Here is a 24,013-nt window from a genome sequence, read left to right on the forward strand (position 1 = left end):
ACTCAATGATTAGCTTTTTTTTTTTTAAGTAAAAACCACTAAGTACAAGCAACTTCCAGGTCATATTCTCTATCTTTACAAAAAATAAAAAATAAAAGATTAGAAAAATGTTTGTGACCCTATTGTGACTATTGTAACACCCATCGTCCATATACAACATAAGAAGAAACAAAAGAGCAACAAAAATAATTTGGAAGTGGAAGTTGTATACGTACTAGATGCTACAAAGTAAATACTGGATCAAATTCATTAATAAAAGTTTCACAAACTTGTCCACCAATTCGTGGAATTTGATAAAGAGATATTTATAAAATCATCATCATCCTAGCCTCATATCGATTTACATACATTGTTTAATTTGTATAATTGTGGAGACATGAACATTTGTTGAAATATTTGGCATTTAAGATATTGTAAAGACGAAGAAGGATTTGGAAATTCACCACATTATAGTTGGTCAAGTAAACAATACGAAAGGTAGATACAATTTGACACTCATAATTGTGCAGTAGGAGCCCGTAATTACTGAAATAAATCGGTTTCTGATTTGGCATGTCTATGCTCCCTTATAACAGTAATAAAAATTGCTTATTATTATTCAATTAAAATGCATCTCCTCATCTCCCTTAATTAAGAGTACTCATAATTATATTTATAGTAAAAGCTGCAATTATGACCTTGCAAGGTTTTCTCGAGAGCCAAGGAGAGAGGATGTAAAGTTGTAAATTGAATTACAAGGAGTTTGATGAGAAACGCTGAAACCTATCAAACATTTTTCTACACTTGAAAGATCCTAAAGAATAATATCTTCTCCAAACACCAACATTATCAGTTTAAAAGCTGTTATAAGTTTCTATCATTTCATGAAGCATAGACATATACTGCAATTTCTTTCAATAAAATTAGCAAATCGAATTTTGCCAAAGATCACAAAACAGAAGTTAGACCAATAGGGGTGTAATGATACTTTGGTTGGATTTTTTAAACACCAAACCAAACCAATTGTGTGTCGGGTTTTTAAATTTATACACCAAACCAAACCAATAAAACTCGTTTTTTCAACCCTGATTTTTCTCTCGGTTATTCGGGTTTTTTTTAATAGTCTTGATACAAAACATCTAATTTTTACTTCAAATATTTCTTTAGTCCTAGTAAGATATAACTATGTAATTAAGGTGTTTCATAAGAAAATAACACAAAATGTGAGAAGAGTGATGACATTGTATTAAAATATTCAACAAAAGATAATAAAATCGTTTAAAATAAATATTGCTAATTAATAAGCCATAAAGAAAATGACCATAATCTAAAAATACTAAGTCATGCTAAAATAAGTACGTCTAATAAGTATTAATTACATAACAAGAAAAAAACTTAAGTTATGTATTTTCACTCTCTAAACCAATTATGCAAAACTAAAGAATGGATATCCAACATTATTGTCATTCCTAGTGGTAAATTGAATTTCTTTTGTTAGTATTAGTGTTGAGTTGGTTTTTGTTTGGACTTTATATGAGTTACTAACATCCATAGGATATAAAACTTATTCACATTCAAAATTCTAAGTTCAAACTTGAATAATATGATAATAGATAAAAAAAAACTACGAAAAAATTTAAGAAATATTTATAAATTACATTACAAATAAATATTTTTATGTATAAAATATTTTTAAAATTGAATACATGTAATGTCAACTTTTTTAGCTAAAACCAAACCAAACCAATTATGATCGGGTTTTTTTTCAACACCAAACCAAGTCAAACCAAACCACTAGTCGGGTTTTTTTTTTTTCGGTTTGACTCGATTTATCGGTTTGGTGCGGTTTATCGGTTTACTTTGTACACCCCTATAGACCATGATATACCTCAAAGAACAAACATAACATGAAGAAAACAAATAATTACCAACTAATTATAGGTGATCCTTACTAATTAGCAATTCTTGGTGATCTCAACCTGTTCTCGAACTCAGTCGCATACTTAAGAAAGCCATTAGAGTAAGCAAATGGCTTTCCACAATCCATACAACTGCTGCCAACTTCATTTTGAGAAGCCAAAATTGTGGTCAATGAAAGTGATAAGAGCCAAAATGTCATGTTGAGAAGAATAGTATGACAATTATTCAAAACAGAACGGCTATAAGCGATATAGAAAAAATAAACATAGGAATAAAATGAACTTAGAGCAAAAGTTAATTTTGAGAGAAGCATAGATATGATTCTTCCTGCAAATAAAACATAATGAAACAATTCAATGACATCCATTTCACATAATAACAAATTAACAGTGACTTCATTTTCACATTAATACTCTAAATGCCCAAATTGCAATTTGTTTACGGGTTGATTCTTGTATCAAATTAAGAGCTTGCCAACAATAAACGCAACGGTGACGCCAGAGATTTGCAAAGAGGAAAGGATGCAATATGTGAAACAACAGGAGAACCAATGTTGATGAAACTATGTTTTCCAGTATATGCAACAAGTTGTGCCCACAATAAATACTATGTGAAAATATTTCGTGACTACATACATTCTCGAGTTAATTACAAACCATTTGGTGTAAACGTTACAAACTTTAAGCATAATCAAGAGTATTGAAAGGAGTAATTAATAGAATTAAGACAGATTTTTTGGCTTTTTAATATATAATACAATAATTTTAAAATGAGGAAAAAATTCAAAAAAGGAGAAAAAAGATAAATAGGCACTAAAAAAAAAAGGCTAGATTTACGGCAGTTTAATTGTGGAGGTCACGCTAACCCCCCGCAAATTGTAGCAAATTGTGGGGGTTTATTTAACCTACTCAAATTCGATACAAATTATAAAATAAGGGAGAAAAGGACATAAATGGTCCCTTAACTATGAGAGTAGGTTCAAAATAGTCCCTTAACTATGCACTTAACGGTTTTGATCCTTTAAGTTTGCCACAAGTTGCAAAAATGGTCCCTTAACTATGAGGGTTGGTTAGAAATAGTCCCTTAAGTATGCACTTAACAGTTTTGGTCCTTAAGTTCGCCAAAAATTAACACTTTTAGTCTCCGACAAAATATTCATCGAACTCTGTTTGTTAGATTTCACAAGAACTATGAAAAAAAAGAAAAAAATTAGCGAGAACTCACACTTAGAGGTACACATTATTAAAAAAAGGTCAAATACCTCGGGACAAAAACCGGCGAGCGTCAGTCGGTTATAGGGAAAAATCGAGAAAAAACCTACAGACTTGATAATGTCAAAAAATAGTGTCTTGGAACACCAAGACCGATGGACTCCGTCGGTTAAAACCGAGGGAGTCCATCGGCTAAGTAAAATACACTAGACTCGTTTTTCCTGAAAACCCGGTATAAAATTAAATACTTCCATTGTAGTGATTATTTAAAAAAAAAACAGTTTCCACGCATTTTTCCTCGCAAATAACCGACGGACATCTGTTGGTTTTCGTAAAGAACAATAAAAATTTAAAATTTAAATTAAAAAATAGGGTCCCCCGATTTTCTCCATCGACTTCCATCCATCATTTTTTCGCTTGTTTTTAGTAGTGCCAATTTTTGTAGTTTTTGCTATCTCTAATTTATTTCTAAAGTCTGGTGTATATTACTTAGCTGATGGACTCCCTCAGTTTTAATTGACGGAGTCCGTCGGTCTTTGTGTTCCGAGACTGTCACGACCCATTTTTCATAGGCCGTGTGGGCACTTAGCTTCCCAACTCTCAACCCAACAATGAACAAATACACGAAGAATGAATTTAAAACAGCAGAATAGAAAAAATACGTAAGTCTCACGATATATCTATGTATAAGTAGTAGAAAGTGCGGAAGACAATAAACACCCCAGGGTCTAGTCTGAATAATACAAGAGCATCTAAGTAGAATAATACAATCTGGAATACTAATACATAATGTCTATGTCTCTGAAGTAAAAATAAGACATATGATAGGAAAGTCTTCAAGGTCAGCGGACGCCATGCTCACCCTGGAAACTCGAGAGAAAGCTGAAGTGTCGATCAACCACGGGTCACAGAAGTAGATCCGACTTGGTACTCGCATTCATAAAAGAATGCAAAGAAGTGCGAAAGTCAATACAAACAACAAGATGTAGGCATCATCGGCCGACTAAGTATAGCTAACACAATTCAGAAGATAAAGCAAATAAGCAAGGAATCTAGCAAGTATAAGACAATATAATCACAGCCAAGTATTCATCATCGCCTATGTAAAGCATCTAACCCAAATACGTCAAGTCCAAATATATCCGATACAATCCAATCATCAAGCATTCCAACCACTAAGTATCTCAATCAAGTCATAATACAATACAAAGGCAATGATGGAATAAATGCAATGTAATGCCATGCAAATGAGGTGTACACATGTACTCCAGACGAAAATATCGACGTCTCGGTAGCACAACCCAACGTGACTCGTGAAGTCTAAGTGCCACCTGTCCCAGATCTTTGCCCAACAGACAGACGGGACCCTAACTAATTGCTCACAAGGGGAGTCCCACCGGCACCACCCTGGGAGGCCTGCGAAGTCTATGAACTAACAACGATTCCGGGATATAATCGGAATCGGTCATGTAACAACGATGTCGGAATAGATCATCAGACATCGGACATCTCACAATCACTCAAGTAAAAGAGTTTGTCAAATATTCGTCTCACACAATCAACGATTCCGGAATTGAACCTCGGACATTGGCCTTCTCACAATCACTCAAGTAAAAGAGTTTATCAAATATCAATTTACTCAATTAACGATACCGGATCATCACCGGGTATCGGCCATGCATCATGAATGTGTGAGAATGCGGGCAATGCGTATATCAATCATCAACAATCAAGTTCAAATCACAAGTACCAACAATGGGGCACGTCAACAATGTATCATATCACAATACCAACAGTGGTATGCCAACAGTATATCAATATCACAAGTACCAACAACGGGTACGCCAATAATGTATCATATCACAATACCAACAGTGGTATGCCAACAGTATATCAATATCACAAGTACCAACAACGGGTATGCTAACGATGTATCGTAGTTCGAATACCAACAACGGTATATCAATCCTATCTTAGTCAAGATAATAACACAGATTCTGATATCTACCAACTACTCAAGGCATCAAACCATCACAATGGAACAATCAAACACACATAACGGGGTGGCTAGTCCCAACACACAACATGGCCTAACCTAAGGCAATATCCAACCCGACTTCATACCCGAAGGTTCACATGCTATCTCCAACATCATAATCTAAATATGTGCTTCGCTACACGAAGTTTTACCAAAGGTAAGCCATAACCTACCTGGACTGCCGAACCGCAACACTAACAACTCACTCATTTGCCTTGCCCTTCCGCTGAAGCTCAGAACCAAAGTAGTCTAAGCATAATCGAATTCTATATTAGAAATCATGAAGAATGATACTAATATGGCTATGATTTCAGTAAGGTCAATTCTAACCCTAGAAATTGAGAAAACGGGCCCACAAAAGCATAACGGAAAATTCGGAGGCAAAATACCAAATTAAGTACTAGATAATCATAACCCAACCACCAATTGTTGATTTAGCGCAAGAATTAGCCTAATTTCTGATTTCAAACAAAACCCCCAAATTGGGTATAAACTCTAAGCCTTTGATTCCAAAATTCAACGCTAAAAGTGGAAGATATATGATTAATAAGCTTAGATTCATCAAATATTAACATAAACATCGTCAATTTCCTTATACATGAGCCTAAGGAAAAGTTCATTAAAAACCTCCTTCAAATTCCACCTTTAAGGGATTGTTAAAGGGAAGGGGGAAATCTAAGATGATTGTGATTAAGGAAGAGTAAAGGATTGAGCAAGGTTTACCTCCAAGAATTTCTCCAAATTATCTCCAAGAACAGTTTCCTCAAGCTCAAACATCGAGATGGGAAATAATGAAGGTCTAAGACTTATTTAAAACACATTTAATGAAAAATAACGGCCCGTAATCGCCACGGCGGTAGAGATGCCACTACTGAGGCGCCGCTACGGCGGCTGGGAGACCGACATAGCGGTATGCCCAATAATTCCCATGGCCGCCTCAGCGGCCAGCACACCTCCACAGCGGTGTTGCTGGGGCGGCACTGGTGCCGATGTTGCGGGCACCAGATACCAGAATCTCCCGAATTTTTTAATTCTTCAATGGACATCTCGAGTTATTCCCGAGGCCATCTGCTCATAAACCAAAGAGGTCATCTGCTCACAAACCTAACACACAGACCCACACAAAATTACGCTGCAAACGTGCTCGTGGTATCGAAATTTCCAACGGGGGTCTCGTTGACCGAGTCAACCCCCAATGCCTTAATTCCAATTTCCCATCCTCACTCCCGAAATGCATCCCAATGGAAACTGAACCAAATACACATACGAGTGCTAAATGACCATCCGGACCTCTCGGAATCGACGGAATTCCGAAAAAGGTCCGTTTGTCCAAAAGTCAACTTTAGGTCAACCATTTTTCACTTTAAGCCTATATTTTAACCAAAGTTGTCAGAATCTGGGTCCAAACACCTCGGGAAGCGTGTCAACGGTCCCCTCGGGTCAAAGGAGAGCTAATCCATGCTCGGAAACGGGCAAAAATGCCGAAAATATTATAACGACCAAACGGGTCGTTACAGAGACACTAATTTCTGACATTATCAAGTCTGCTGGTTTTTTCTCTAAATGCTAAGAAACACAAGCACGAGTATTATTCTCTTTCATTTTCTGAAGCAGTGATTAAATTTTGCTTTTGGATTCTATGAAAGATGGCGTCGTCATTATTCTAAAGCAGTGATCAAATCTGAAGATGCAATGTATTTACCTTGTTATTGCGTAACGTCTACTTGTTAAAGTGCATAAAGATCAAAGACTCACTTTCGAGAAACAAGTAAAGTGCCAGAAGGAGGCTCGTCACGTATATAGAAAAATAACAATTTGACTTAAACATTTGGTATCTAGAGATGACGTAGTAGAAATTTCTCATTTCTTATCTTATTTGGTCATAAGGTTTACATGTACAACAACAACAACAACAACAACAACAACAATATACCCAGTTGAATCCCACAGTGTGGGGTCTGGGGAGGGTTAAGTGTACGCAGACCTTACCCCCACCTTGGAAGGTAGGGAGGCTGTTTCTGAAAGACCCTTGGTTCAAAAGAAAATAAGGGAAAACAAAGCAAAAGAGTCAGATACAGACAAGCAAATCAAAGCAATACGAAAATGAGAAATAACAAGAGCAAAGAAGTCATGATAAAATAACATGAAAAGACAAGACTCAACACATAAAAGCATGAATCAAAGAGCAATACACAGTAGAGCAAAACTACGCATACTAGTGCGAAAGAAAAGTGAGACTACCTACTAGCCTTCTATCCTAATCTGAGTCCTCCACAACCTCCTATCTATGGTCATGTCCTCAGTAATTTGAAACTGCACCATGTCCTGCCTAATCACCTCTCCTCAATATTTCTTTAGCCTTCTTCTACTTCTCTTAAAATCGTCCATAGCTAACCTCTCATACCTCCACACTGGGGCATTTATGTCTCTCCTCTTCACATGCCCAAACCATCTCAGCCTCGCTTCCCGCATCTTGTCCTCCACCGATGCCACTCCCACCTTGTCCCGGATGTCCTCATTCCTGATCCTATCTCTCCTAGTGTGCCCACACATCCACCGCAGCATTCTCATTTCCGCGACTTTCATCTTCTGCACGTGAGAGTTCTTGACTGGCCAACACTCTGCCCCGTACAACAGAGTCGGTCTAACCACCACTTTGTAGAACTTGCCCTTAAGTTTTGGTGGCACTTTCTTGTCACACAGCACTCCAGAAGCGAGCCTCCATTTCAACCATCCTGCACTAATACGATGTGTGACATCATCGTCAATAGCCCCATTTTCTTGTAAAATAGACCCAAGATACTTGAAACTTTCTTTCTTTCGGATGACCTGGGTACCAAGATTCACTTCCACGTCAGCCTCCTGAGGTACGCTACTGGACCTGCACTCTAGGTACTCTGTCTTGGTCCTACTCTACTTGAATCCTTTAGACTCTAACGTCTGTCTCCAATCCTCTAGCATAAAGTTAACTCCGCTACGAGTCTCGTCAATCAAGACTATGTCATTTGCGAACAACATACACCATGGCACCTCACCTTGAATTTGTCACGTTAATCCATCCATCACCAAGGCAAATAAAAATGGGATAAGAGCTAATCCCTGATGCAAACCCATCAGGACTGGAAAGTACTCCGAGTCTCCTCCTATAGTCCTTACCCTGGTCTTGGCCCCATCATACATGTTCTTGATTACTCTAATATATGCCACAGGTACACCTTTAGCCTCCAAGCATCTCCACAAAATCTCTCTTGGCACTTTATCGTAAGCTTTCTCTAGGTCGATGAATACTGTGTGCAAGTCTCATTTCCGCTCCCTATACTACTCCACCAATCTCCTAATAATATGAATGGCTTCAGTAGTAGAACGCTCCGGCATGAATCCAAACTGGTTCTCAGAAATAGACACGCCTCTCCTCACCCTCATCTCTACCACCCTTTCCCACACTTTCATAGTGTGGCTTAGCAACTTGATACCTCTATAGTTGTTGTAGCTTTGAATGTCGCCCTTGTTTATACAAAGGAATCATTGTACTCCAACTCCATTCTTCAGGCATCTTTGCCGTCTTGAAAATGACATTAAATAACCCAGTCAGCCACTCCAAGCCTGCCCTGCCTGCATTCTCCCAAAATTCCCCAGGAATCTCGTCAGGACCGGTCGCTCTTCCCCTGCCCATCCTACGAACAACACCCTTAACCTCATCGACCCTTATACTCCTACAATAACCACAATCGCGATGCCTCTCAGAGTACTCCAAATCTCCCAACACAATGTCTTTGTCCGCTTCTTCGTTCAAGAGTTTATGGAAATATGATTGCCATCTCCATCTAATGAGAGTTTCCTCCACCAACACTTTGCCATCCTCATCTTGGATCCAGGTCACGTGCCTTCATCTCTCTCGCCTTGGCAAGCCTGAACAACTTCTTATCCCCGCCTCTGTCCTCTAGTTCTGCATAAAGGCGTTCCAAAGCTGCCGTTTTTGCTGCCAACTTCGCCTCCTTTCTCGCCATCTTATACTTTTTCCTATTCGTCCGCTTTTCTTCGTCATCCTTGCTGTCTACCAGCTTCGCATATGCCGTCTTCTTTGCTTCCACTTTACCTTGGACTTCTCCATTCCACCACCAATCCCCACGGTGCCCACCACGACGACCTCTTGAGATTCCTTGAACTTTTCTAGCTGCTTCTCTAATGCAACTGGCCGTCCTATCCCACATACTGCTCGCATCTCCCCTGCTCTCCCACGCCCCCACAGCCATCAACTTCTCCCCTAATTCTTGGGCACTAGACAGAGTCAAACTCCCCCACCTGATCCTCGGCCGGTCATCGGCGACCCTCTTTTTTTTCTTCCTCTTAATCTCCAAATCCATCACCAATAGCTTATGTTGGGTCGTAAGATTCTTACTCGGAATGACCTTGCAGTCTTTACAGAGACATTTATCATCCTTTCTAAGGAGCAAAAAGTCTATCTGCGTTGCAGCCACCGAGCTAACGAAGGTTACCAAGTGCTCCTCCTTCTTAGGGTACTCGAGTTGGCTACCGCCAAACCAAAAGCCTTAGCGAAATCCAAAAGTGAGACATCTCCTCTGTTCCTGTCTCCGTAGCCAAAACCCCCATGCACATCATTATAACCCCTCGAAATAGACCCAATGTGTCCATTGAAATCTCCTCCTACGAATAACTTCTTAGTAGGCGGTACACCTCCCACCACTTCATCCAAATCCTCCCAAAAACGCCTCTTTTCCTCCTCGTCCAAGCCCTCTTGCGGCATGTAAGCACTAATAATGTTTAAGGAGAACCCTCCAACGACCAACTTAATCGCCATGATCATGTTATTGACCCTTCTAACCTCTACCACCTGATCCCTTAGCTCACTATCAACTAATATGCCTACGCCATTCCTACCCTCGACTTACCCGAGAACCAAAGCTTATACCCGTCCACATCCTTAGCTTTAGGTCCTACCCATTTAGTCTCTTAGACACAAGCAATATTAATCACCCTCTTCTTAAGAATCTTAACTAGCTCTATAAACTTTCCCGTTAAAGCCCCAATGTTCCAAGCCCCCACTCTCAACCTAGAAGCTCCTTTAACCCCCTTAGCCCCCCACCCCTAGCCCGCGTCCCCGATCGAGAACATGCCCTAGTCTACCATCCCTCACTAAAGCTACTAAAGCAAGTAAACACTAGTCAAAGGTTTATCCAAGAGAAATAGAGGTCAATACTAAAGCACCAGTTAGAGCTAAGGCAACAAAGTGAAACAAATATACAGTACAGTAGAGCAGGCAAACTTTGTAAGGCTAAAAGATAGAATGGAAACGGGCTACTGGAGGTACCAGCTCCAGGTAAAAGAACCCGTTCACTTCCTAAAAATTTCAGTTCACCGGCGGAAATCACTGCTCACCGCCGGAATCATTGTTCGCCGTCGTACTCTGTCGGAGACTTGTGTACTGCGCGCAGACTTGATCGGGAACCTATTGGGGAAGGGTTTCCGGGTGCAGGGTAGAGAAAGAAAAAAAAAAGATAGTGAAGGAGATCCGACCGGCCCGAAAACGAACCTCGCGGTCGTTAGCGTCGGCGCGAGGAAGGGAGGACGGAGAGGATGTACTTCGGGTGGGGGGGGGGGGGGGGGGCCGATCTTACCGTTGGGGAGGGTGAGTAGAGAAAAGAGGAGAGAGGAGAGAGGAGAGAGAAGTTGGAATACCTAGAGTTGAATTGTGTAACATTTTTATGATTCAAATAAATATTGCTCTTATTGTTGAACATACTTCTGTTGGTTGTATTTTAACGATTATTTGATAGGTCTGATTATGAAATAATGCTATGTATGTACAATTAGTTATAACTTAATAATAAAAATTAATAATTTTTAAAGTTCAGGCCCTACAAAAACAAACGTTAAAAAAAAATCAAAAAATTGTGATGGTTAATTAGAACCAGGGGCGGATTTACATGGCGGTGAGGGTGTTCACCCGAACATCCTCGGCAAAAAATTACTGTGTATATATAGGGTAAATTTTTTGTGCTTATGTACATTTATTGACTTTTGAACACTCTGAACAAATGCAAAAGTTTAGCTCAAGCGGTCCAGGGTGTTTAAAATTGTCTCTAGCGTCCTAAGTTTGATCCGCAGGGACAACATAGTTTTTTATATTTGTAGACACGTGATTTTTGACCCTCCTGAGATGTTTTCATTGTCTTATTGACTAATTTTCCTTTTTAGCCTAATCTTTGACATTTTTAACTTTTATTTCTCTTTCACTAGGTTTTTATGAGAGAATTTGAAAATCGCAAAAAAAGGAGTCTCATTTTTAGAATATAAGTTTCGTTTTCATTTGTGACAAAAGAAAGAAAATTTCCCAAAAAATACTTTTTTATCTATTTTAGTTAATTTCAAAGTTGAAGATTGTAATAAAAGAGTATCGAGTAACTGAGTATTTTTAATCTTGCTTTTTAAATTAGGAGTAGTATTTTTATTAATTAAATGAAAAATAGAACCAATAGTGTATTGCCACTTGGCAAAATTCCATTCTTCCACACAAAAAGCACAATCCATTTTGGGAAGGAATATTCCATTCTTCCTTCCCAAGATATTTTTTACACATGGGCATTTTGGGAAAAAAAAAAAAGAATGAGAACACTCAAAACCCTACACCTAGACACACTATAAATAGCTAAAGATAAAACATAATGGACCTAGATCCTACACCATCATTAGCCGTAACACACACAAACCAGCCGCAAGAGACTCAAAAGAAAAAGCTAAAGCAATACATCACAATTTTCTTCTTCCTCACATACATTCACGAGTGTATGAGCATGCATGAAAAAGGATAGATACAAGGAGGAGTTTTCTTCTTTATCATTTTTCTTAACTGGTAGCATAACAATCACACACATAGCAGCTCACATTATATTTATGCATGGAAAAGCACAATCAAAGCTCACAAAAAGCTCTTTGTCATCCTCACTGCTCCAAACACCATTAATGACCACCAAGCTTTCACCTTTAATACCAAGCTCTCACCTTTAACCAACAAAACCATCTTGTGACCATCTGCTTCTATCAGAAAAACCAGTAAAAGACTAAAAAAGAAAAATAATTGAGGTTGAAGGAAAAGCCGAGGATTTGTTCGAGTTGCCGATGGGTTATCTGTTCGTGGTCTCCGATCTTAGACTCAATTTTGATTCAAGTTTTGGCCTTTGCGGCTCTGTATTAGTATGAGATTTCATATACTAAATTGAAGTTACGATTTTGCTTCGCTTCATTAAGGTCCGTTTCTATTTCTTTGCAAACAACTTTGTAAGTGTCCTTTAAACATGGGCGGATCCACACCATTGGGTGTGGGTTCGCGAGAACCCACAATTTTTATCCGAACCTTGTATTTATAATATGAAACCCTTCAAATATATAAGAAATTTGAGCTAAGAACCCAGTAACAACAGACACTGCTAGCTGAAAACCCGCAAGCTTCAAATCCTAGATCAGCCTCTGCATTTAAATGAGCTTCTGGTTGTTTTTTTCGTTGTGTTTGATGTGCTCTATGGGATTCATGTTCATATGCACTAAAAATGATGTGTTATTCCATGTGTGTTTAGTAAATTTAATGGCTATATTTGGTTGTGATTCACTGTTACAAAAGGATACGAAGTAGGAGTTTGATCTTATGATGAAAATAAATTAATCCTTTGAGGTATAATTATAATAGCCATTTCGTAAATCCATGCTTAATTATTTTGGGTCAACTATAGGATTATCGTTGAAATATTTAGTAGAATTAGTTAAAGGAGGAAGCTGAAGTAACTTTTCTTTTGTTTTGATCCACATTTTATTGAAAGTTTTCTTTTACCATCACTGTTAATAGATGTTTTGAATGAGTTAAGAACCAAACATTCTATTTGATTAGAAAATTAGGACAAATGATGGGCATTAATAAGGTTTATGTGCATGTCTAAACTAGTATGAGGCTATTTAGTTTCTGTCTAATGGTTTTGAATATATTCTCTTATTGTTTCATTGATTCGGGCTAGAATATTTGGGCCGTGACTAATTGGGCCTGGACATTAATTTAAGTCCCAAATAATTATTAATTATGAGTTGAGCGAGATGAGATGCGACTTTATTTCAAATCTCGTTGTCAAGTATAAAAGAAAAGAGTGGTAAAACCAATTGTAAGGGAGCGAGATGGGTTGCGAACACATTTCAAAACCCATTGTCAAAAGAGTGAAAGTTCAACCAAATAATATTAAGTCTCGGATTTTAGAGACAAATACTTTCTTTTAACGCTAGATGAGCTTTACACACGTTTCAAGACCTTTTTTTTTTCGATTAAGAATGCGGTTACGCATCTTATTTCGAGACACTTTAAACAACTCAAGGATGTGGTTACGCACCTTGGCCAATCTCGTTTTAATAATTAATCTTGTTTCGATTAAGAATGCGGTTACGCATCTTATTTTGAGACGCTTAAAAGGTCAGGAATGCGGTTACGCACCCGGGTTAAGACTAATAAAGTTCAACAATAAAAGTATGAGCAAATCAAGGTTTGTAACGCAATTTATCCAAAAAATAAATTAAGCTAAGTATAAGTCGATAAAGTGACGGTGCTAGTACCACGGGACTCGGAGAATGCCTAACACCTTCTCCCCCGTCAACAGAAGTCCTTACCTGGTCTTTTGTTTTCGCGGACCAATAATAAAAGAGTTATTTCCTTTTGATTAGGGATTCATAAGGTGACTTGGAACACCAAAACTCAATTCCAAGTGGCGACTCTGAATAAATAAATAATCCCTTTTCAAAACGTCACTTCGATTGGAAAAACCCTTAATAATAAAACCTTTGCGTGTTCATTCGCACGGGGGCAAAAAAAAGGGGCGTGACAATATTTAGCTTTTTATATTTTTTTCGAACCTCCTGAGTGAAAATTCTGGATCCGCCACTGGTTAGAACCCCCGCAAAACGAAACAAAAAAAATCAGGGTAATTATAGGGGTTAGAACCGCTGCTATACCGACCGTCGCTAACTAATTACAGCGATTCTTTGAAAACCCCGCAATTTGATTGCGGCGCACGTTATTGTGGGGGTTTTAAGGACCGCCGGTACAACAAGTTGCGGGGGTTCTTAACCGCCACTAATTGCAAATTTAATCCCCGCAATTTGAGCGCTTTTTTGTAGTGAGGTTTTTAGGCCATAGAGAGGTGTCATATCATCTTGTCTATGCCTAGCTTTATTATTTTTCTATTATATAGAAAGGTGAAGATGGTCGTCCAAGGGCATTATTGTCATTTCATTAGAGTCCATTGCAAATGCCACCATTGTCCTAAGAGCACTGAATCCGCGAATTTTTTAGTTTAAAAAAAAACAAACTAACACAAAAATAAATAAACTACATAAGTAGGTTTCGTGCACAGATTCTATGCGCGATAGGACCAAAGTGTAACTTTACACTTAAGTCCTTTCGCGCACAGAATTCATGCGCAATAGTGGTCCATAAAAACCCTAAAAAAACTTGGCCATTTTTCAGCAAACTCTTCTCCTTCTTTTCCTCCATTTTCACCTCTTCAACACACTTTTGCACCCCCAAAAACATATCTCAAAGCTCCCAAACCGTGAAGTTTAAGTTGCAATGTCAACTTAGGGAAGCTAATGAGCTTCTAAAATCCTTACTTAGAGATTCGGAATTGAAAGAGAGTTGGGCAAAAGAATGTCTTAGAGACTCTCAACTAGAGGCTAAGACTTTGTATTTTCTATGTATTTTGTATTAGTTTGTAGTTGTTTTTTTATGTATTTTGTATTTTCTATGTCTTTTTTTGTATTGTTGATGTTTTTTTTTTTTCGTCTTTTTTGTATTATGTAACTTTTTTGTTTTTCTAATATTATGTGTAATCCGAAGTGTTTAATCCACTACTTTGATTCTACCTTTAATTTTTTATATTATGTTGTTATTTTTCTTTTTTGTCTTTTTTTGTTTTTGCTATGTCTTTTGTGTAATCCGCATTTTTTTTTTAATGTAATGTGTATTTTGTATTGTTTGGAAACTTGTTATCTTTATGTTTAAATATTATATTTGAATGTACAAATATAAATATTTTATTTAACAATACTTCATCCAATACGAGAGGTTTATACTAATTAAAAAATAATTCATTCCATTAAATTACAATACTAATTCAAAGCAATACAATACTAAATTACAATAACAATACAATCTTCAAGTTCTAGAGGCTCTATTACTTCGAGACGTGCTTGCACCACCACGGCCTTGTTGCCCACACGAACGCTTGTCATGGCTATATTGCTTACATGTAGAGCACTTGCGAGAGTAAGTTCTTTCACTAACATCCATTTGAGTGGGTATATGACTCCGTGAGTTAATGCCCAATTTCTTGATTTAATCCTTGTTAGCAACCATCGAAAACGGCTCGTTTGGCCAATAAGCTTCATTACCAAGTGGGTGGAATTAGCCGGAATATGCTTTAAGGTAACTGTGGGCCTTGTACTCCCCCGCCACATAAATTGTTACCGTTCTTGCCATTCTCTCGAAGCACTTTACAGCATGAGAACACGGCATGTGGTACGTTTCCCACTTTCCTCAAGTGTATGTTCTTGTTGCATCATAAACGGTATGCACGTTTTCACCCTTACTGTTGTAATAACCCATCCTAACTTCATACACACGTTGAATGGGGTCATACTCGGTCATTTGGTGAAGCTCACATTTTTTTCTATAATGCTCCATCTTTTTTTGGGCTTTGGCATCCATGTCCCGCCTTCGGCTAATATCGCTGCGCTCGCCTTGTCCTAACCACAAATCGCTCCACAATCTGATTGAAAGTCATTCTCACCATTGCGGTGACAGGTAGTCCCCAAGCAGCTTTCAACAAGCCATTAAAAGACTCTGAAATTTTTGTTGTAAGCATGCCCCATCTTTTACCTCTATCAGCATGAAGCATTCATTTTTCAATTTCGAGCTTCATCAACCAAACGTATGCGGGTTCACTAACTTCCCCGATCGGATCCATTTTTTGCGCCCCGTTTTCTTTGTTGATGCTCCATTAGCATTGCACATCAATTTGTTTAGGAGTGCCATTGTGAAACTTTGATTGCAAATTTGCCTTCAAGTGCATTAAGCAATAGCGATGGTAAACAAGGTAAGGCTGCCACCCCGGCAAATTATCCATATTGTGCAATATGCCTTTATGACGATCAGACAACACACATATGCCCCTACGATCCTTAATAACATGAGTCTTCAAATGAGTCAAAAAGATCCCCCATGTGTTGTTTCTCTCGTTAGCGGCAATTGCGAAAGAAAGAGGGAATATTGACCCATTGACATCCATTCCTACTGCAATTAGGAGTTTGATGTCATATGCACCATATACATGCGTGCCATCTATGGATATCACTAGCTGGTAGTGAGCAAACCCATCAATATATGGCTTGAATGTCCAAAATACAAATTTGAAAATTTTACCCTCTATAAGCTGCCACTCTACAACAGTACCAACATTAAAATTTTGTAGAGCCGCTATATACCTTGGCAGCGATTGAAAAGAGGTATGCCAATTTCCAAAGATCATCTCAAAAGCGCGTCTACGCCCAAGAAATCCCTTTCTCTTACTTATAGTTTTACCATATATAGTTTGAACGTTTCTAATGCAATCTTTGATGGGGATCCTGCACAAGTTTAAACAAACAACATTTAGTAATAATCTTTTAACTGATATAAGACATGTAATGTACTAGGTATGATACGTTACCTTGGTGTTTCGACAACGTCTTTAAACAACACTTGAGCGATCATGTTTGTATCTAAATTATAATGATCTGCTCGATTGTCTTCCATATCATAAGTGCCTTTGGCGATAGCTGATAGCCCGCATACCATCGAGCTTAACAATTCCCTCAAGTAACTACGCTGACCTTTTTGATACCGTCGTCTACAAACTAGCCTCCATATCTTTGTTCTTGACTGATCAACCTTAAAATCCCTCATTTCCTTAATACAATAAATTTTGACAGCCTGTTGCAACGCCTTTTTGGATGCGAACATCATTCCTATTGCAAGGTAGCATTGATCTCTGTTGAGATCCTTTGGTTCAATCCAGGTTTTTAGGCGACTACAATCATCTTCTCTTGTGAAGACAAATGCATCATCATGACCTTGCGGTCAAGATAAGGAATATTGTTAGAATGCCACTGAATTGGGCTTTCAGAAGTTGGATTTTCCACCATCGGTGGTGGTACATGGTGGTGTATTGGCTCTTGTTGGTTTTGGCTTTGAGGAATATTATTGGTCATACCAACTTGAACATCATCATCATCTTCATCATCGGTTACCTCTGCATTATTAGGTATTTCATCGTCACACTTGATGATGACTCATAATAATTTAGAAAATCTTCATTATCAAGTGCATTCCTCATCCTACACGAAAAGTAACATATTTTAAATACCAACATCATATACATATATATACGGATTATTTAATATCAAGGTGATGAACTTACTAATGTTGAGAAGCATTATCATGGTGTGGAGAATGATCAACTCCACTGAACTGAGAGGATTGACCAACAACCATATTTGGTACCACTGGCGAGTTTTGAGAATAGCTCCCATAAAGATTTGAAAAATGGTTATTTACCAATTCATACAACAAACACGTGCTACTACACACAATAATAATATAAAAATGCATATTTACCAATTTTCATTGTAAGCTTGATTAAATTACTGGCTTAGATTTTCAAGTGGCATTTGACCACTCAAAATGACTCCATAAGAACTAAAGTCCCCATAAGTGTTACCATGAATAGGATGGACTTGAGAGACTTCTTCTCGAGGTATCTTTTCAACATACATCTCAAGAACATTAATGGATACTAAATCACTATATTCTTCCGATGATCCCAAATAATCACTCAAAGATTCATCATCGTTGATATTGTGTGTATGCCATAACGCACTACACCATTTGATATTGTTTGTGGATATCTGCCTGTTATTGAGATTCCAAACTCAGTGGGTGTAGTTTTCATTCTTTTGTGCATGTAACTGACTAGTGTTTCATAATTTGTAGTTGTTGGAAATTTAACATAGGCTTTTGGTCGGATACTATAACGAACAGAGTAATTATCCTCAACGATTTCTCCATCCCAAAATAGTGAAACCCTAACAGTTGAAGCATTTTGAGACATTTTTTCTATGAACTGCGATTTTTTTTTTAATGACTTGAAAGACTTAGACTTAGGAAATTGATGAGTTTTTCACTCGTCCAACATTCATGTTAAATAGATTCCTGAAATTGTCATATGTGGTGTGTTGTCAAATTAACACTTACATTACGTATTAAAATGGTGCGCAATACAAGTTTACATTGCACATTAAAATGGTGCGCAATACAAGTTAGAGTCATATCGAAACGGTCAAATAATACAGCATTGTATTGTCAAATCAAGCCTTTATGTGTCATAGATTCCTGAAATTATCATGCTTAGTGTGTTGTCAAATCAACACTTACATTGCGCATTAAAATGGTGCGCAATATAAGTTAGAGTCATATCAAAACAGAATAAATAATGCAGCATTGTATTGTCAAATCAAGCCTTTATATGTCATAGATTCCAGAAATTGTCATGCGTGATGTGTTGTCAAATCAACACTTACATTGCGCATTAAAATGGTGCGCAATACAAGTTAGAGTCATATCAAAACGGTCAAATAATGCAGCATTGTATTGTCAAATCAAGCTTTTATGTGTCATAGATTCCTAAAATTGTCATGCGTGGTGTGTTGTCAAATCAACACTTACATTGTGCATTAAAATGATGCGTAATACAAGTTAGAGTCATATCAAAACGGTCAAATAATGCAGCATTGTATTGTCAAATCAAGCCTTCATGTGTCATAGATTCCTGAAATTGTCATGCGTGGTGTGTTGTCAAATCAACACTTACATTGCGCATTAAAATGGTGCGCAATACAAGTTAGAGTCATATTAAATCGGTCAAATAATGAAGTACTATATATAACATGATTGACAATTTCAGGAAGCATTCACATTAAAACGAGTTATCATGTCATTCCATACCCAATTTGATAATCTTGATTTTATTATATGTTTTACCCCAGGAAACATATTCGAAGCAATGGGTAGGACATGAGAACTAGATGATGATTTTCAACACTCAAATAACCCTAACAATAGATTCAATCGTGAATACAATAATAAAATGAGAGAGGAGTGAGATTGGCGTGTTAGGGAGGGAATTTTACCTTTGGAGCAAAAGTTAGCGTCAGTAGGGCTTAAACACCCAAAAAAACATGCTATGTCAATGCCTCGTGGAACTCCACAAGAGTTTAATTTTGCTCTTAACCGTTTTCGTGAAGAGAACAATCGGATGCAAATACGTTACCTTAGGGTAGAATATGGTGTACATGGTAGCACAAGATTTAGATCCAAGTGGGATTTGGACTGTGAGATGTCCGATGAAGATTAATATTTTTTTACATAAAGTAAGTAGGTAGGGTCATAAAGACCCCCCCCCCTAACCAAACTGGGGGTACATGGGGGTTTGAAACTATATAAGTAGCCCTTTCATTTGTTATTAGACTATGACGTATTCAATGTCAAGTAGTAGAAATGCAGCATGGTCTTTACTCCTTCCAAAAGAACCAAATAGCGATGATGATGAAAGTTTAAATTATAGCGCTTTCGAGTGATAACGGTGATTTCAAACTAGACGCAGCTAAATCCCCTTCTTATCGAGCATAATGATGATTTCTACGGTGTGAAATATTCGGATCGGCGAGAATATTATTGCGGTTTACATTGAGAATGGTCACAAACTTAGAATCGAACGTCTTGTTCGTCACTTGGAAAATCTCAACGCTCCAATCCCACAAGGTACTCAATTACCATGCCCCGGTAGGTAGAAACACGCTAGCTTGCCGTACAAAGAATTAGAACAGAAAACAACAGAATGCTGGCAAGACGTTGTAGATTTTACATACTAAAGTTGGCCGAAGAACAAGCATCATCAACCGGTAGAGAACTAACATCTACTGAAAAAAGATATGTCTTAAGAAACCGCCAATATTTTTTTGAGGACTTCTATTTTAATGAAGATTATGTGTTATTTAAGTTCTTTTAAATTTCTGACTCGTGCGATTAATTTGTATTGTTAGTTTATGATGAAGTCATAAATAAGAAAAAAATTAGTAAGTTTTTAATTTGCTTTGATTGCTTAAGTCTATTATTAATTTATAGAGTTAATAATACATAAAAAGTTCAATAATAATAACCGCATTCACAAACATCGGGTTCTATAGCAAAGTTTGAGGTTTGGGAGCTTTGAGACATGTTTTTGGAGGTGCAAAAGTGTGTTGAAGGGGTGAAAATGGAGGAAATGAAGGAGAAGAATTTGCTGCAAAATGACTAAGTGTTTTAGGGTTTTTATGGAGCCCTATTACGCATGAATTCTGTGCGCGAAAGGACTTAAGTGTAAAGTTACACGTTGGTCCTTCTGTGCGCGAAACTTACTTATGTAATTATTATTTTTTGTGTTAGTTTGGTTTTTTTTATTTTTTTTTTAAACTAGAAAAGTCGCGGACTCAAGTGCATTGTGTCAATGTTGACTAATGATTACCCCATCTCTCACGTGGACCTATGGTAGGGGGTATCACTTTGCTTACAAATACTCTTCCTATTATTTTTTATTTTTATGCTGTACAATTTTCTTTTCTTTTTTTCTTTTTTTGGTAAAAGTACAATTTTCAGTTTGCTCTGCTTGCAAGTACTCTTCCTACCCTTTTCCAATATTGGATACAATTTTCAATTTTATTTATTGAAACGAAATTTTCCATGTAAAATGTATATTTAATTTTTATTTGCATATTTAATTACCCTGCAAAATAACTATTGTAGTAGGACAATAAAAAAGATATTGACAAATAATTAAAAGGTATTCTCTATCCACACTACTTGAAAGCAATTAAAAATTGAAAATTGTCATGATTAAAGATATTTTTAAAATTATACTTTGTTAAACCTCAAAAGTTAATTTAAGTGATGAGTTTTGTTCTCACCGTATTAGAAGGCTACAATTATGCGTTTAATTAATCTGAGAATTTAATTTAAGTGATATACACTGTTAAAGTAACGAAATCTTTGTTATAAGGTCACATAAAATATCTAGAAGTAAGTCTTCATGAAAAATGAGATTTGTAATTTTTAAAATAAAACAGACCGCACCTACAATAGATAATGGAACTTAATAATGTAAATTTCTTTACACTAATATATATATATATATATATATATATATATATATATATATATATATATTTATTTATTTATTTCATAAACTCATTTAATATATATTGTTTATACTCCATTCTTCAATGAATAATTTTCGATTATTAATAAAAGTATCTTAAACATTTTTCTTTTGTAATAATTATATCGTTTTATCATGAGCTTTAGCATATGGTACATTAGGAAATAAGACTACATTTTTGTTGAAAGAGACATAGGATATGTATATTTTATATTTATATGAATAGTTTATCAATAGATCAATATGTTCTTTGCTTCATCTAAGTTTAGAAAAGGAAGATTTACCTGCCATAGCTAACTCTAAGAGTTATTTATGGAAAATAACTACCTTTTAATTTAATTACTTGTCATAGCTACAACAAGTTTTTAATTTACCTATCATACCTACACTAAATACATAGAGTTATTCCACTGTATCAATCTTCTCTCTCTTCTCCCTCACATCTATCTCTTTTCCCCTCGTTATGGCTAGCCGCATCTCTTCCTCCTTTTCTCCATCTCCAACGAAACCCAAACCACCGCCCAGCCACTCCCGCGAACCCTCGCTCCACGACCTCACACCCATCTTCTCTATCTCTCTCTATCAACAGAACAAATCCGCACCAATTTATTATTCTTCATATTCTTATGCATACTACGCCTAAACGTGAGATCTCAGATCTTTGACACACATAACCACATGAACAACATGAGATCTTTGAGTAACAAACATGAAATCTCAGATATGAGTGTATTCGTCAATTTTAGTGTATTTTTTTTGTATTTGACCGGAATCCATGGCTTCCATTGTTGAAGTTGTTCTTCTTTTGCTAATGCCTATGATTACTTGTTGATGTTTTGGATTCAGTAGTGCTTGTATACATGGTGGTATTTTTTGTATTTCTTCAATTTTTTTCAGTATAAATACAGTGGTATTTTGTATTTCGCCAGAAATTCGACCGGTTTTGATTGTATTCTTCCTATTCACGCCAGAAATGGCAGCGAGAATCCTGACCGCCATGGACAGATCTGGTCCTTTAATAGGATTTGAATGTATTTTTCATTTTTTTTAGTGTAAATATAGTAGTATTTTGTATTTCATCGGAGATCCAACCGATGTTATTGTATTCTTTCTTTTTAAATACAGTGTATTTTGTATTTCATCGGAGATCCGACCGGTGTCATTGTATTCTTCCTTTTTAAATACAGTGTATTTTGTATTTTCACCGGAGTGATGACCAGATTGACTGTATTCTTCATTTTCGTCATAATTTTTAGTGTACATACATTCAAATACAATCGAATACATTCAACTAATGCGACGTCCGGCAGCGATTTTACTGATCTGAACTCGAATAAATTTAAATACAGCCAAAACAAAAGGATTATCAGTATATAAATACAATGAAATACACAACTCCTTCGTGTATTTAAAGGATTTACTCCACTCTATTTTTATGATACATGTATTTCGCTGTATTTAAAAACACGAAAATACAGCCGAAACTCCTTCGTGTATTTAAAGGATTTACTCCACTCTGTTTTTATGATACATGTATTTCGCTGTATTTAAAAACACGGAAATACAATCGAAACCACAAAAAAGGTAGCTACGGTTTGTAAATTGCAAACTTATAGTTATATATTGTTAGGAGCTTATAAAAGGTAGTTATTTATATAAGTTACCCTTTAGAAAATTTGTTAATATAAATGACAATTGCAATTTTAATCTGTCCAGAATTCTCAAATACAATGTGGAAAGAATATCATTGAAATAAGTTACTTAATTCAATGTTTGTGTCCGACATAATGTTAAGATGAATATTAGAACACGTAATCCATTCTTAACCAGAGGTCGTGGGTTCATGGAAAAAATTATATTACGAGCGTCGTGTTACACCTCGCATTTTGTACATTTGAATATTCCGAGTTAATGGCGGGAAGTTAAGGACAAGGTTAAATTTTTTTTGTTCTAGAATGCATAAGTTGTGTATTCAATTTTATTGGTGTGGAGCGTTAAGGATAAATTTGGAATAAGGAAAACTAGGAGGCTAAAAGTGGGAAAAAATAATTTCATGAGATGGCACAAGTGTATATTATATATTTGTGGAGCTAAATATATATGTAATGGACCAAGGGATGACTAAGCCCAATTTAATTATGGACAAAGATGACCAAGCCCAATTTAATTAGTCATCTTTTGACAATTAAGGAAAAATCTAGAAAAATGGAGAAAAAGAGAGGGAGCTAACCGGCCATGTGCATGGCATGTGTTACATATATATATAAATATGATAAGTCTTGAAGAGGAGGACCAATTCATCATTTGCTAAGTGTAGAGATTTCAAGAAGAAAAAAAAAAAAAAAAAAAGAGAGCCATGGGTAGTCGAATTTCAGCCATGGTGATGGTCAAGAGAAAAAAAAAATTCTTCAAGCTTTCCTACTAATTAGAAGGTCCTGCGACGTGGAGTAGTTGTTGGAACGAGAAAACCATTCTATCTTGCAAAGAGAAGCTAGCGAGAAGATGAAGGAAGGAGAAGTAGGTAAGGT

The 24,013-nt window shown here is 36.7% G+C and overlaps 1 protein-coding gene across 1 annotated transcript; it reads right to left on the reverse strand.

Annotated features, from left to right (window-relative positions):
- Positions 1-16,196: 16,196 nt before the first annotated feature.
- Positions 16,197-18,344, reverse strand: LOC132053873 (uncharacterized). Its single transcript, XM_059445966.1, has 4 exons — positions 18,207-18,344; positions 17,448-17,514; positions 16,905-17,307; positions 16,197-16,821 (listed from the first exon to the last, which is right to left on the reverse strand). The coding sequence occupies exons 1-4, from the start codon at positions 18,342-18,344 to the stop codon at positions 16,197-16,199; spliced, it is 1,233 nt and encodes a 410-aa protein (XP_059301949.1).
- Between the last annotated feature and the right edge of the window lie 5,669 nt (positions 18,345-24,013).

Source organism: Lycium ferocissimum, chromosome 4, assembly GCF_029784015.1.
Source record: "Lycium ferocissimum isolate CSIRO_LF1 chromosome 4, AGI_CSIRO_Lferr_CH_V1, whole genome shotgun sequence".
Lineage (NCBI taxonomy): Eukaryota > Viridiplantae > Streptophyta > Magnoliopsida > Solanales > Solanaceae > Lycium > Lycium ferocissimum.